The sequence below is a fragment of the Peromyscus californicus genome, unplaced genomic scaffold (assembly GCF_007827085.1).
Source record: "Peromyscus californicus insignis strain IS unplaced genomic scaffold, ASM782708v3 Scaffold_4__1_contigs__length_199733344, whole genome shotgun sequence".
Classification (NCBI taxonomy): domain Eukaryota; kingdom Metazoa; phylum Chordata; class Mammalia; order Rodentia; family Cricetidae; genus Peromyscus; species Peromyscus californicus.
The window spans coordinates 53,155,034-53,169,007 of record NW_026294562.1 but is presented as its reverse complement, the minus strand read 5'-3'; the positions used below and the strand labels follow the sequence as shown (position 1 = coordinate 53,169,007).

Below are 13,974 nucleotides of genomic sequence, written 5' to 3'. Positions count from 1 at the left end.
CGGGCCACTAAACAATCAATAATTACCTATAGCTACAGTTGAGGAGGAGAATCAGAATCCAGAAAGAGAAAATGGATGTAACTGAAAATCATTATGTGACGTGAAATAAGCCAGACTTAGATGAATACCAGACCATGTTTCCTCTCATGTGTGAAACCTAGATTAAAAGTGTGTGTGTGTGTGTGTGTGTGTGTGTGTGTGTGTGTGTGTGTGTGTGATCTTAAGGGGAGATGAGGGCAATGAAATACACACATGGGAACGTGGAAGTTGGGACTGACTTAGTGGAAGGAAGAGACCTAGGCTGAGGGTAGAAAAGGGACTGGGCAAAGGGAACAAATGAGACTACGTGTTTGAAGAAGTGTCAGATACCCTGGAATTGGGATTGCAGTTGTGAGTAACCTGATGTGGGTGCTGGGAACCAAATCCAGGTCCTCTGCAAGAGCAGTAAGCACTCCTAACTGAGATGAATGATAAGTGACGCTAGTGGTGGTGCTGGTTATCTCGTGGAAAGGCCACGAGCCATGGCCATGCTACTCAGTAGCAGAGAGCTTTATTAGGAGGAAGGAGGGAGGGAAGAAGAAAAACCAGGCCTGGGAAAGGAGCATGTGCGGTGAGAGGGAAAGGTGGTGAAGAGACAGAGCAGAACAGAGAGAGACAGAGAGACAGAGAGACAGAGAGAGACAGAGAGACAGAGAGACAGAGAGATAGAGAGACAGACAGACAGACAGACAGAGACAGAGAGACAGAGAGAGACAGAGAGACAGAGAGAGACAGAGACAGAGAGACTCAGAGAGACACAGAGAGAGACAGAGAGAGACTCAGAGAGACACACAGAGAGAGACAGACAGAGACAGAGAGAGACAGAAAGACACAGAGAGACACAGAGAGAGAGAGAGAGAGTAGGGTAAGGGCAGAATTCTAACATTCTAGACTTTTTGCTTATTATAAAAAAGTGAGTGAACAGGAATAGGGGCGTTGTTTCTCCTGGAAAAACTGCTTCCAGCTGACTTGGCGGGCGTCAATTGGCTCTTGGGGGGAAGGGAAGGGGCTTTCTGAGGTAGACAGGCGTCCTGGGATGGTGGGCTGTCGTCTGCTGTCTTGGCGCTCTGGCTGCTTTTGTGTCTGACAGGATTCTGGTGAGACAGAGAAAAGCTTAGAGAAAAAAAATTACCTTCAGGGAGGTCCCAGGGTGAGGGAAGGGGAGTCCCGGGACTAGGAATTTGGGTTGCCCTTATCTGAAGCAGATCCAACCTGTCCAGATGGATTCAAGCCAGATTCTGGAGCTCACACAAATTTTGAACATATTAAGAAGCAGCCATGAGAAAATTAAAGTCTTGGGCTGATGACCATTGTAGTGTTTGGTACTCTGCTTGTATTGGTTAGTGTAATGAGAGAGACAGAGAGATTGGAACATGTTTTTAATTTTTTAAGCTGAGATAAGCTTTATCAGAGACAGATTATTTTAAGGCACCTGTTTCCTTTACTAGTTTAGCATCCAGGAGACACAGGTGATCAATTGTTGAGAGCATTTAACAGTAATAGATGGTTATGTTAAAGTCTGTTTTTGCAGAGCCCAGACACTTTTGGGTCTGGGGTTATAAATAGCTGTTACAGTTTATTACTTGATGATCCCTGGACTCCAGCTCTGTGGTGGTCCTGTAGCAATTAGCTGAGCAGTTAATTAGGAGAGGGAACCAGGAAGAGAAAAGCTTGTGGTGCATGAGGAGGAGAAGCACTGTGACAGGTCTGGAGTGAAGCACATGGAGGGAGCAATGAAGTGAAAGCTCCCATCTTAGCTGGAAATTTTTTTCCCATTAAGTAACCCTGAAATACAATTAAGTCTGGTGAGGTGGGTAAGGTTGTTTTCTCTTCCCCAACAATAGGGAAACGAGGAGAGGTGGGACCCCAGGACTGAGTAAGTGGCTCCGGTGTCCAGGAGGAAAGAAACGGATCACCTCTATGCTGGGTTCTGGGTTCCCTGAAAGCCATAGCCAAGCCTGGAGGTCTGCTGGAGGACTTAGTTTGATGCTCCCAAGCCCCTCGGTGACTGGGTGCAGTCAGCTGACCAGTTGTCTCTCCAGGTGGCACTTTGAACAAGGCTCAGTTGATGGCCTGGTCGGGCACGCACTAGCCCACATGGCCTTTTTTCCCCCCTGCACTTAAAATAGGGACCCAGCGGCTTTTGGGAGCCAGTTGGACAGTGTGTGCCAGCACTTGGCAATTCTGTTCTTGGGCTTTTTCATCTCTCCCCTGGTACACCTTAAATGCCACAGCTGAAACTTCTGCCTGTGGGGTCAGGAGTCTTGCTCTCCAGATGCTTAAGTTTGGCCCTAATGTCAGGGAGCTCTGGGAGACAAGAGATGGTTTTATTCTGTGTCTTGAATTTTTTTTGATGTCTGCTGGCTTGAGGACAGCTTTAGGAAGACCCACCAGGAGGCAGGCTATGAACTGATCTCCGGCTAAAGAGCCTGATTACTGTGATCCCCATGTGGGTCCTGATCATAAACTTATTTGCAAGCATCCTAGCCTGCTTTCAGACCCATCTGTGCTTCTCAGGGCAGCTTGAGAATGAGTGGGAGGAGTTAAGGTGAGAGCCCGAAATGGTGGGGGACTCACCAATCTTGGCAGCACCTGTGGTGTGTGTGGAGCGGTTCGGCAGCTGGGCAAATGAAAAAAGTGGAGCTGGCAATCACAGGTCCAATGAACCGCAGTATAGGTTTCTGACGCTCAGCCCCAGATGCAGAGCAGTGGAAGAGCCCATCCGAGTTGTGGCACCAATGAAATAAATGATAAGTGGCACTGGTGGCAGCACTGGTTACTGCGTGGAAGGGTCACGAGCCACGACCACGCTGCAGTAGCAGAGAGCTTTATTAGGAGGAAGTGGGGAAGGGAAGAAGAAGAACCAGGCCTGGGAAAGGAGCATGTGTGGTGAGAGGGAAAGGTGGTGGAGAAGAGACAGAACAGAACACACACACACACACACACACACACACACACACACACACACACACACACACACACACAGAGGGGTAAGGAAGGGCAGAATTCTAACACTAACTGATGAGCCATCTTTCCAGATGAATTCTGTCTGCCTGAATTCTTGCTTGGGTAAATAAATGGCTGAGAAACTTGTTTATTTGTGATAAGGAGTAGTGGCGCAGCGTGGATGGGAGCATGGGGTAGCTCACACCTCTCTTGACTCTGACTTCCTAGTCTGGGCAGCAGTGAACAAAGCCTCTCCCAGAACCACTCCCTGATACACTTAGGGGATAAGGAAACTGTCCAGGAAGAAGAGCTTAGATTAGAAATCTCATGTTAAAGAGCTCCTTACTGGACTAGGAAGAAGAAAGGAATTTTGGTGATTACAGGAAATCAATTATTGGGGAAGCTTATTGGGTACACATTGGAGTACATGTGTGTTATGTGAGTACATTTGAATTTTTTTCTCACAGAACCACAGGTATTTAATCTCAGCAGGTTTCTTGCACACACCCATGCAGACACATATATGCTGTGCTCACATGCACACACACATACACACACAAACACACGCGCGCGCGCGCGCACACACACACACACACACACACACACACACACACACACACACACACACACACACTCATATTCACTCATCTGCCTAATCAGACTATACCTTCATATGCGCATTCCCTCAGACATACCAGTGAACATCCTTAATATTTCTCTGCCTCCACTGCTATGGATTGTTTCCGACTGACCTGCATCCCTATTGCCCAGCATAGCAGTAGGATTAAGAGCATGTGCTACCACTGCCTGACTTCTTTATTTACTTAAAATAGCTTGCTATTTCCTCTGATCTCCAGGCAAACTTTAATTATTAAAGCACCAATAAAATATTACCACATTTCAGCACAAATATAAAATATCACATATATTTCTCTCTCTTATACACACATACTCCCTTTCTCATACACATTTACGTACACTCTCTTACACACAAACTCACACAAATGCATTTATATACACTCATACATTCACAACTCCACTTGGCCCCTGTGGTGGTATTTTGTGTGTGCTCTTAACAAGTAAACTTTGCCTGAAGATCAGAGGGCAAAGGCAGCCACTAGATTAAACACAGAGGCCAGGCAGTGGTGGCACACACCTCTAATCCCAGCACTTGGGATCTCATGCCTTTGCTTCCAGTATTTGGGAGGCACACACGCCTTTAATCCCAGCACTGGGAAGGTTGAGACAGGAAGTGATATGGCTGGGCGGAGAGAGGCATATGAGGCGCGAGGAGACAGGAGTCAGCCTTCTTTCAGGTTGAGGATTTCGTAGAGGTATGAACTAGTGGCTGGCTGCTCTGCTTTTCTGATCTTTCATCATTTACCCCTATATCTGACTCCAGGTTTTTATTAATAAGACTAATTAGAATTTGTGAAACAGGCCCCCATGCCTATACTTTCACATGCTCATACATATACTCACAGTTCACACACATACTCATATACCACTTCACCCCCTACATTTACACACTCACAACTCACACATATTTACCCTCACACCTACTCACACACATTCAGATAGACACATACAGATAGACATCTAGACACAGTCACATGTGTACACAAATACACATAGAAACACACACAGATCTTGTCGGGTGAACATTCTTTCTCCTCTTTGGCCTCTTTGAGAGACAGTGAATCAACATTCTGGGTCCAATCAGGAGGCGGGAACCATGCAGTAGGTTGAACTGAAGGAGTTTTAAGTATTATGAAACTGTGATAAAAGTCTTGTCTGCAAAGCGTGAGGGGTGTGGGGCCTCCCAGGGTTGAGGGAGGTACTCAGGGAAGGACACACTTGGAAGAGGTTCAGACTTTGTTGGACAGATGTGGTTGAAGTTATCTGGTAACAGGTTCCCTGGTGTTTCAGCTGGTATGCCACTGGTGTGGCTGCAGGTGAACCACCTAGGGGACTTGCAAAGGGAGTCGGGCTGTCGGTAAAGGTGGCAAGCCTTTAGACGCTGGTCTTGATATCAGGCATGCCCCAGAGAGGTCTTCCCCAGGCCAGGACTGTAAAGTGGATAGTGCTGAGGATTCTGGGCCAAGGCAGGGCTTTACATACCTCAGTAGTGACCAGCATCTGTTGTCCCTGCATCACAAGACCCCCGAGCAAGACCACCACAGAGCCCATATCCAATGCAAAACACACAGGGGTTTATTGATAACAAGCAAGCCCGGGCTTGGTCCGTGTCCAACGCTCCAACACAGCGGGTGGAGGAGGCCAGCCCTGAGCTCCCAGTATGAGGGGTTTTTAAAGGGAAAAACCTCAAGCAGGGTGGTATAAGCCTTTGTGTCATATGACTGGGTGAGGGTGTGTAACCTTTGAATTTACTGGTTGGGGGTTAGAGTTATTTTTGGGCAGGCCAGGCTTTGTCCTTGAGCTGCCACGGAGGCTGGCTGGCCTCGCACATTCACATTAACCCATGCACATAGCTCTAAGTTGGTAAGGGGTCCCAGACGATAAACAACTGGCTGAACCTTGAGCAGTCAGAGTACATGCAGAAAGGGAGCTACTACAAGGACTATGTGTTTTGTTCATGGCTCTCCCAGAAACTGCTTGCTCAAGTCTCAGGAAATTGAAATTGAGGTCTGGTCTCTGAGAGAAGACTGGGCAGCCTATTATGGTGTCTGCTTGGTCCTTTCACATCCTGCTTGCCTATGCTTGAAACTGCACCAGGCTCCTTCCTCGTACAGTGCTCCTACAGCACCCATTAATTTAAAAGCTTAATATGCTCACTCCCAAGGAGAAGTGCTACCAGGAGTTAAGGCACGTGCCACAGGGAATGTGTTGGTGCATTCAGAGCTGAGAGTCACTGATCACCAACACAGACAACCCCGGTATTGTGTCAGAGAAGGGGACATCCTGTGGTCTTCTGATGAAGAGGGTTCACGTTGGATTTCTGTCAAGTGATGGGCCACAGTGAGGTGACCTTCATACAGGCTGAGCTGTGGCTCTGGAGTTCCTTGGACATGTTCAGTTTATCTGTCTCTTTCTCTCTCTCTCTCTTCCCATTATAGGACAAACCAAGACCCAGACCTGGAGACCTGATTGAGATTTTTCGAATTGGCTATGAGCACTGGGCCATCTATGTGGAAGATGATTGTGTGGTTCACCTGGCTCCCCCAAGTAAGAATGGATACACTATTGAGATACTGCTATGGAAGTTAGCAGAGTAAATAGAAGGATAGTCAATCACTGTGGTCCTCAGCCACTGCCCTTTAGCACTAAACATTCCTGAACATTTATTTGTTTATTAGTAAGTACCAAGTGTCCAGCATTAAGAATGACAGGAGTGTAGAGTGTCCCTAAAATCCCCTCCAACCTCTGATTCTAATGTCAATCATTTAGTATCCTTCGTCATGTTTCTAAAGACACCTCGGAGGGTAGATGCTCACACGTCACTTGTTTCCTATTGCCCCTAACTGCTGTTTCCCACTTCTATATCATCTTTTGTCGCCTTCCTGCCCAAGGCTTTGTCTTCCTGATATCCAGTGTCTTCTAGGCTGCCTTACCCTAAATATTCACCTGGTCCTCATTTCATGGTTTCGACTGAACTTGGGGCTTATTAAAGTGATGTGGAGATTTGATGAGAGACCAGATAGTGAAAGTAGAGGGAGATTACAGAGGAATGTGAACACAACTTAAAATTGAATGTGGTCTAGAACCTTTGCTCATAGTGGCCATCTCAGGAGTCTGGTCCTGGGGGTGTGGTAAGGGAATGGGAGAGGGGCAATTTGATGTTTCTTGAAGTTTTGTGTTCTGTGTAGCTCTTGCTGGCTCAGAATGAAGTCACAGAAAGGCACTGCCAATGTCTTTGATTCACAGCTTTAATTCCTGCGGGCTTTTCCTTGGCTCCATCTCCCACCTTGGCAGGACCTTCCTGCAGAGCAGAGTCCCTTCCCTCTTTCTTCTCTTTTCAGCCCCGTCTGCTTCCTGTCTCCATTTTCTTTCTAGGAGCCCAATCAAAGAGATGAGGGGAGGATCTGGGAGGAGCTGAGGGAGGAGAAAGAATATGATCAAAATACATTGTATGAAATCTTCAAAGGATAAGTAAAAACACCAAAACGTGATATAAAAAAGCCTGTGTCCAGAAACACCCTATGTGTGTAGCTAAAGAGATGGTTAGCAGTGATCCCCTCCCTGCCTTCTCTAAGAGTGAATTCTGTCATCTCTGTGCCTGATCATGATGACAGTGGTTCCATAATGCACCTCCCTCTGTGGCCACTGCAGGGGCAGAGTAAGGCTGTTAGTGGGGTTAAATTAACTTTTGTGAATTTAACACAGTAGATTTTCTTGGAACACATAGGAATAGAATAAGTAGAATAAGAGACTTTTTTTTTTTTTGCTCTTGGACAACTTAGAAAGAGACATATGTACTATGTGCAACCATCCAGATGGCTCCTGTGGAGAAACAATCTTTTAAAATGTCCTGTCCTTAATTGATACAATAATAGTAGATGCTTGTGAGATACAGTGTGCTTTGCAGTGCTCACACACAGGTGGTTAGCATAGCCACCTCCTCTAATACTGTTTCTTTTTCTTTGCATGTGTAAGTGCATATAATGCTCTCTGTGTACATGCATGTTTTCTTGCATTCACATGTGGAGGCCTGAAATGTCATCATGTCAAAAGACACCTTGATATCAGGTGTCTTTCTTGATCACTCTCTCTCTGAACCTTATGGCTTACCAATTATGGCTAGCCCTGGGGATCGATCTCCATTTCTCCCTCCCAAGGATTAGGGTTGCAGATGACCTCCATTCTTGCCTGGCTTTTCCATGAGTTCTGAGGATATGAACTTTTATCTTCATGCTTGTGGGGCAAATGCTCTATCCACTGAGCCACCCCCAGCCCTACATTTCTTTTTGATGAGAATATTGAAAATCATCTCTTGTAGATGGTATTTAACATCTACCATGTGGTCTCAGACAGGTTCCCGACCCTCTTGGAGTTTCCATGTCTTCTAAACACTGAATGTGAGAGAATGTAGCAGCTTTCAAATGTTTCTTTTTTTTCCTGAAGCTGCAGAGCCCCACCTTGGTGGTAATGAATACCAGCTCTGAGTAGAGTAGGCACCAGAGATCCAAATACGTGATTTCACTGTTCCCTTGCAGAAGGAAGCATGTTTTGGAACCACTGTTATGCACATGACAGAGCCTTACCCGGGGGTGACACACAGTGGATGGAGATTACTGGCATCTGCTTAGGAAACAAGACTCAGCTTCCAAGACAGGGTCAGGCCAATGCAGTCTAGTCCAGGCCATATAATTGGGTATTTCCAGAGTTGCTAACAAGAGATTCTTCTAGAGGTAAACAGACCATGTAACTCAGGACAAAAGATTTCTTGGGTGAGAGCTGCCTCAGTTGGTAATGTGCTTCCCACACAAGCATGCAATTCTGAGTTCAGATCCCCAGCACTCATGTAGAAATCTGTGTATGGCAGAGACAAGTGAGTCCCAGAGCCCATTGGCCAGCCTGTCTAGCTACCAGGTGAGCTCTTGATTCACCGAGAGAGATCCGGTCTCAAAAAATAAGATGGAGAGTGATTAAGGAAGATAATTCGCCTCGGCTTCTGGCCTCCACACATGCATGCACACCAGCGTACCTGTGCTCACCCTCCCACCCACATGTGCATCCCCCGCCTTCATCTTCAAGAAAAATATCTCTTAGGAAATTTGGTCCTCTATGGTATATTTAATCCAATTCCTTCTCCGATATGCTCTAAATTGATGGTTTGATTGAGAACTTCACAGGGAGTGGCTTACAAAAGGTCTTAGATCCAGCGTATCCTGCCCCCTTGCTCCCGGAGGCCTTCCAACTTTTGCCCTTGCTCCCCAGGTGAGGAGTTTGAGGTGGGCAGCATCACTTCTATCTTCAGCAACCGTGCTGTGGTGAAGTACAGCCGTCTAGAGGATGTGCTGCATGGCTGCTCCTGGAAGATCAACAACAAGCTGGACGGGACATACCTGCCCCTCCCCGTGGACAAGATCATCCAGCGCACGAAGAACATGATCAACAAGATAGTGCAGTATAGCCTGATTGAGGGGAACTGTGAGCACTTTGTCAACGACCTTAGATACGGTGTGCCCAGGAGCCAGCAGGTGTGTTCTTGAGCGCCCTCGGTGGCTCCTCACAGTGCTTTGCTGGGTCATCTTTGATGCTGGGCATAGATATGCCATCTTCCAGCTCTTGTCATATTACCTGCCTAGCTCAGACAGGCCAGTGCTGACATACAACATAGCACACATGTGAAAGAGCCCTGAAGCCTAAATATTTGTAACAGTTTAATAGATGACCCTTATTAAAAAGACTTGATGAGCAGAGGGAACGTGCATCTCCCTGCAGATATGTGAGATACAATGAAACTCCCCGAAGGATTAAAGGTGGGACATCATTTTCTGTTTCCGCCTCTTCTGTGATTTTTATCTTCTCTGCACAGGGTGGGCTCAAATCTCCCTATTGTTATTTACCTCTCAGAGCATGCCCCCATTCCCTCTGTCCATTTGGTTTTCCGGCATCCTTCTCTCTACTCTGTATCCTCTGTTTGCCTGTGCTCTGTTCTTGCGAGACTTTGTGCTAGGAGTGTGGCGGGCTCCACTATGAAGGCTCTCCCATCCCATGAGCATTTGCATGTCAGTATAGACCCCAAAATGGAGGGCACAATAAGAGGTCCTCTGAAGATCTGTGGGCCCAGGAGTCGTGAGATTGAGCTCAGTGTGAATACTGATTCATATGCAGTTGTGCCCAGGTGAGTTTCCCTCCCTGGCTTTCAGAGTCCCTTTTTGTTGAATGAGGGCCTCAGTGGCTTCAGTCTATCTTGTGTAGAGATCCTTTGCATCATGTACCACTCTGGAGGCAGAGCCTATGCTGAATGGCTCCTGGGAAAGAAAAAGGCCAGAGGTTCCATGGCCTGGGGGAAAGGGAGCCTGCCCTGCCTTGGGTACCTGTCTTCAGATGCCTCCTTGGCTGGGTCTCTGGGAACTTTTGGAGGTGTAGGATAGTACAAGTGGTCCCCTCCTATAGGAAAAGACTCCAGGATGGCTGGGTCCTGAAGGGCATGACAGGGGTAGGAGCAGGGGAGGGTGCCAGCCTGAGATTGGTACCCACTGTCCCATGAACCACTGTGCTTTGCAGGTGGAGCATGCCCTGGTGGAGGGAGCAAAGGCTGCAGGCGCCGTCATCTCAGCAGTAGTGGACAGCATAAGACCCAAATCTATAACTGCTTGAAGATGCTGCGGATTCCGAGTGCAGGAAGAGCCACCGACAGCTGCAGGGCAAAGCTGCACTTTCTTCCTCTTTGCCTTCCTCACTCAGTAGCCCTGTTTAAGAAGACTGTGAGTTTCTGGAAGATTGGCATGTGTCTAGTTACCTCCTCTGACTTCTGTCCACTGTTACTGATGTAGACCCTCACACCTTCAGCATGGGAGGAACTGATAACCTGCTGTGAATCTTCCACGTGCCAGGCACTGTTGGGGCCGTTTCATGTGTTTTTTTAAACTTATTCCTTTGTTTGTTTCTTAGGCCAAATTTATTTTGTGGCCCTGGGAAATCATCAGAAACATTCTGGAAACTCCTTTAGAACATTTCCAGAAATGAAGACCTCTCCCCAGGAGCTCTTTCTAGGGTTCTCAGATGTCTCTTCTTCTGTTTATCTCAGTCCTGCCCTTTCAGACCCAGTGTGTTGTTTGGGGGAGGGGGTGGAAAGGACACCAAGGAAAGCTGTTGCTGACTATTTAGGGCCAACTGTACCTTCATCTGACTGGAGGGGTGGCCCCGTGGTTAAGTGCACTTGCTGCTCTTGTAGAGGACCTCAGTTTGCTTCCCAGAACCCGTGGTGGTGGCTCACAACATTTTAACTCTAGCGTTGTCCTCTGGCCTCTCTAGGTACCAGCACACACCCACACATAGACACACATACATTCATATGCTTAAAAATTAAAAAAAATAATTTTATATTATATATTATATCTTTAACAACCTCAGCTGCCTTCTAAACACCATCCCGGACTCTCCCCTGTCCTAACATGCCCTCTGTCAAACAAGCCAGTACATAAGCTTTCAATTCAGCTTCACTTAGGTTCTCAGGACATGGGCAGAATGAAGCCAGATTCTTGCCCCAAATATCACACAAATGGTCCTCAGCTCAGTACCTGATAAAGTCCTTGTTTCCCTCTGAAACCCCAGGAGCCGGGCATTTTTCTTAGCATCCTCCTCTTCTATAATTGCACCAGAATTGCTGATTAAGCTCTGCTTCCAGCTTCCGAGGGCTTTTCTAACTCCAGTTTCCAAACTCCCACATTCTAGCTCCAAACCTCTTCCACATGGAAGGACCACATGGTGAGGATTCTTAGCGGTGACCCGCTTCTTGGTGCTGATTTCTGTCTTGGAGTCTAGTCTGTTCTTGTTGCTTTGATAAACTACTCAGATACAAGCACCTCAACAAAAGCAACTGTGAACTTACTTAGTTCACAGTTCCAGGCCATGGTCCACCAGGGTGAGGAAGCCATGTGGCAGGCACTTGAGGGAGCTGGGCACGTTGTGTCTGCGGTCAGAAGAGAAGAGCGGTGAATGGGTGCATGGCTACTGCGCAGCTCCCTTCCCCTTTTCCAGTCCAGGGCCAGCCTGTTAAAATGGTGCTGTCCTCATTCAGGGTGGGTCTTCCCACCGCAGTGAATTCAATTAAGAGCATCCCTTCCAGCCATGGCTCAGAGATCCATCTCCTAGGTAATTCTAGATTTTGTCAGGTTGACAATTGACCCTGACCATCACGTGTCAACTTGGTTCCTTTCTGTTTAAAAATCTTCGATTTATAGCACAACCAATGAGACTATTAAAAAAACGTATAATTGCCAGAAAAATTGACATTTCCATTCTGACTGATTTCAGATGAATATTCGAAACATCTAAGTCCACTGATCTCCACTGTGTGAATGAAGGAGTGATTTTGATTGGAAGATCTGAAATTGTTCCTGTGGATTTCACTCTGTGGAGAGCCAAAGTCACCCAAAAAAGCTAGAGATGGTTTCCCCCATGGCTCTGGAAATGCCTGGAAAATATGGAGGACATGGACAGCATGCACTAGCAAGATGGAACTCTCAAAATGTTTCTGAGATCTTTTAGGCTGCTTGCTCAGGGGCCTTTCTCCTGTTGGAGGGAAACAGACACAATGAAGAACTTCAGTGTTTGTCCACCATCCCTTTTTCAGCATCCAAAACTTGGTCCCTCATTCAGCTTTTTGGATACAGGAGCCTGGGCACATTTCTTGGTTGGAGTTTCCTCTGCCCTTTCCCATCAGCCTGTGCACTGTGCACGGCCATCCTGGACGCTTGTGGTCTGGCAAGCCCTCATTTCTGCGCATCGTGACTAGCAAGAAGCCAGTACCCATGATTCCCTTTCTTTGCCTCCCTGACACCTGGAAGATCATCTGGGCCCCTAATACGTCTTCTTTCAGTCTTTTAACTCGTGGTATTGTCGGTGTTGAGACTTCCTTCGAGGCAGAACCTAAGCCCCAGGCCTCTACAAGCACAGCCTCTAGCCTTAAACTAACACTGTTATGTTTTAGTGGACTCCTTAATGATTCAGAACTCTTGGACTGTGTTGATGTCTAAGAAGCAAACAGGGATTTGATTAACAACAGCTCCCCCACCATAAAGTGTTTAGTGACTCTGATAGTGAATTCCTCCACCTCTTGCTCACTGCTCTGGCTCTCTGGTGTGAACCCCATAGGCAAAGTATATTATCAATTATGTTCCCTCGTCCATTAAAAAACCTATAAGCAGTGGTTTAGGGTACCCAGGTGCCAGACCATTGCCATTCTGCATCAGTTAGGGAGATGAAGACACATGGGGCCGTAGACCACTTTCTGGACAGCAGTCCTTTCTTTTTTCAAGCTGTCTGTAAGGCCATGAGCTCTGGAATTCACATCTCACACATTCAAGATGAGGAGGTGAGACTTTATTAAAGCTTTTTTAAAGAAACAAATGTTGTTGCAGTTTCTGCATTGTAGACTAGGAATTGAAATCTCTTCTTTAAGGAGACATGTCATGTCACCACTCTGAGTGGGCATGTACCCCCTGTTGATGGTAGGAGGGCAAGGGCAGGGGGAGAGCCCAAGGGAAAGTGACCTGAATGCGAATGTTTCTGAGAGTCAACATTGGAGGGTGAGGTGGGTCAGTGGTGGGGCTGGTCCCTTGGCATGTGATGACAAATCACAGACATGGGATGCGCACTCATGGTTAGGGAGGTGCAGGATCAGTGACACATGAGTCAACGAATGCTGCTATCTGGATGTTTTACCTTATGATAGGCTAACTTCAGGAAGCGATGTTGCTGAGGTGTCACAGCCATGGGGAGATGTGGTTTTGCTAGTTGAAGTGGGAGAACAGAAGTAGAGAGCGTGTCAGTCAGATGTGCCATGCACGCGTGTGTGTCCTGAGGCTAGAGGAGGACTTTGAGTGTCCTACTTTATCACTTTGTCTTGAGAGTCTTTTTGCTGAACCTGGAGCTAGGTTGGCAGCCAGCTAGCCTCAGCAAGTCTCCTGTCTCCACTCCTGACATCCAGTGATGGGATTACAGGTGCATGAGGCCACACCCAACTTTTTACTTGGATGCTGGGGATTTGAACTCAGGTTCTCATGCTGGCATGGCAAGCACTCTTACCTACTGAACCCTCTCCTTAGTCTCAGACCCTGTCACCATGGGTCTAGCTAGGGGTACATGTCAGAGACTTCAGGAGAAGGGGCCAGAGAGGACCCTTTTGTGAACTAGGAAGAGAGACAAGCTGTCTCCTGTTTTCAGCTCAGAGTTTATTTATTTCTCTCATAATCACTCTTTGCTATCTTAAAGCTTTTTTTTTTTTTTTTTAAATCAGCTATGCTTGGGGAATAAAGGGAGGTGTCAAGATCCAGAGTTGGTAGACACAAAGAACGT

At 47.0% G+C, this 13,974-nt stretch overlaps 1 protein-coding gene across 1 annotated transcript in view; it reads left to right on the top strand.

Moving 5' to 3' along the window:
- Positions 1-12,926, top strand: part of Plaat5 (phospholipase A and acyltransferase 5) — a 28,176-nt gene extending 15,250 nt beyond the window's left edge. Inside the window, exons 4-7 of the mRNA XM_052712111.1 lie at positions 6,063-6,171; positions 8,884-9,146; positions 10,180-10,379; positions 11,932-12,926. Coding sequence (XP_052568071.1) covers positions 6,063-6,171; positions 8,884-9,146; positions 10,180-10,272 — 465 coding nt within the window. The 3' untranslated portion in view covers positions 10,273-10,379; positions 11,932-12,926. The remainder of the gene's footprint in view (positions 1-6,062; positions 6,172-8,883; positions 9,147-10,179; positions 10,380-11,931) is intronic.
- The last annotated feature ends 1,048 nt before the right edge of the window (positions 12,927-13,974 follow it).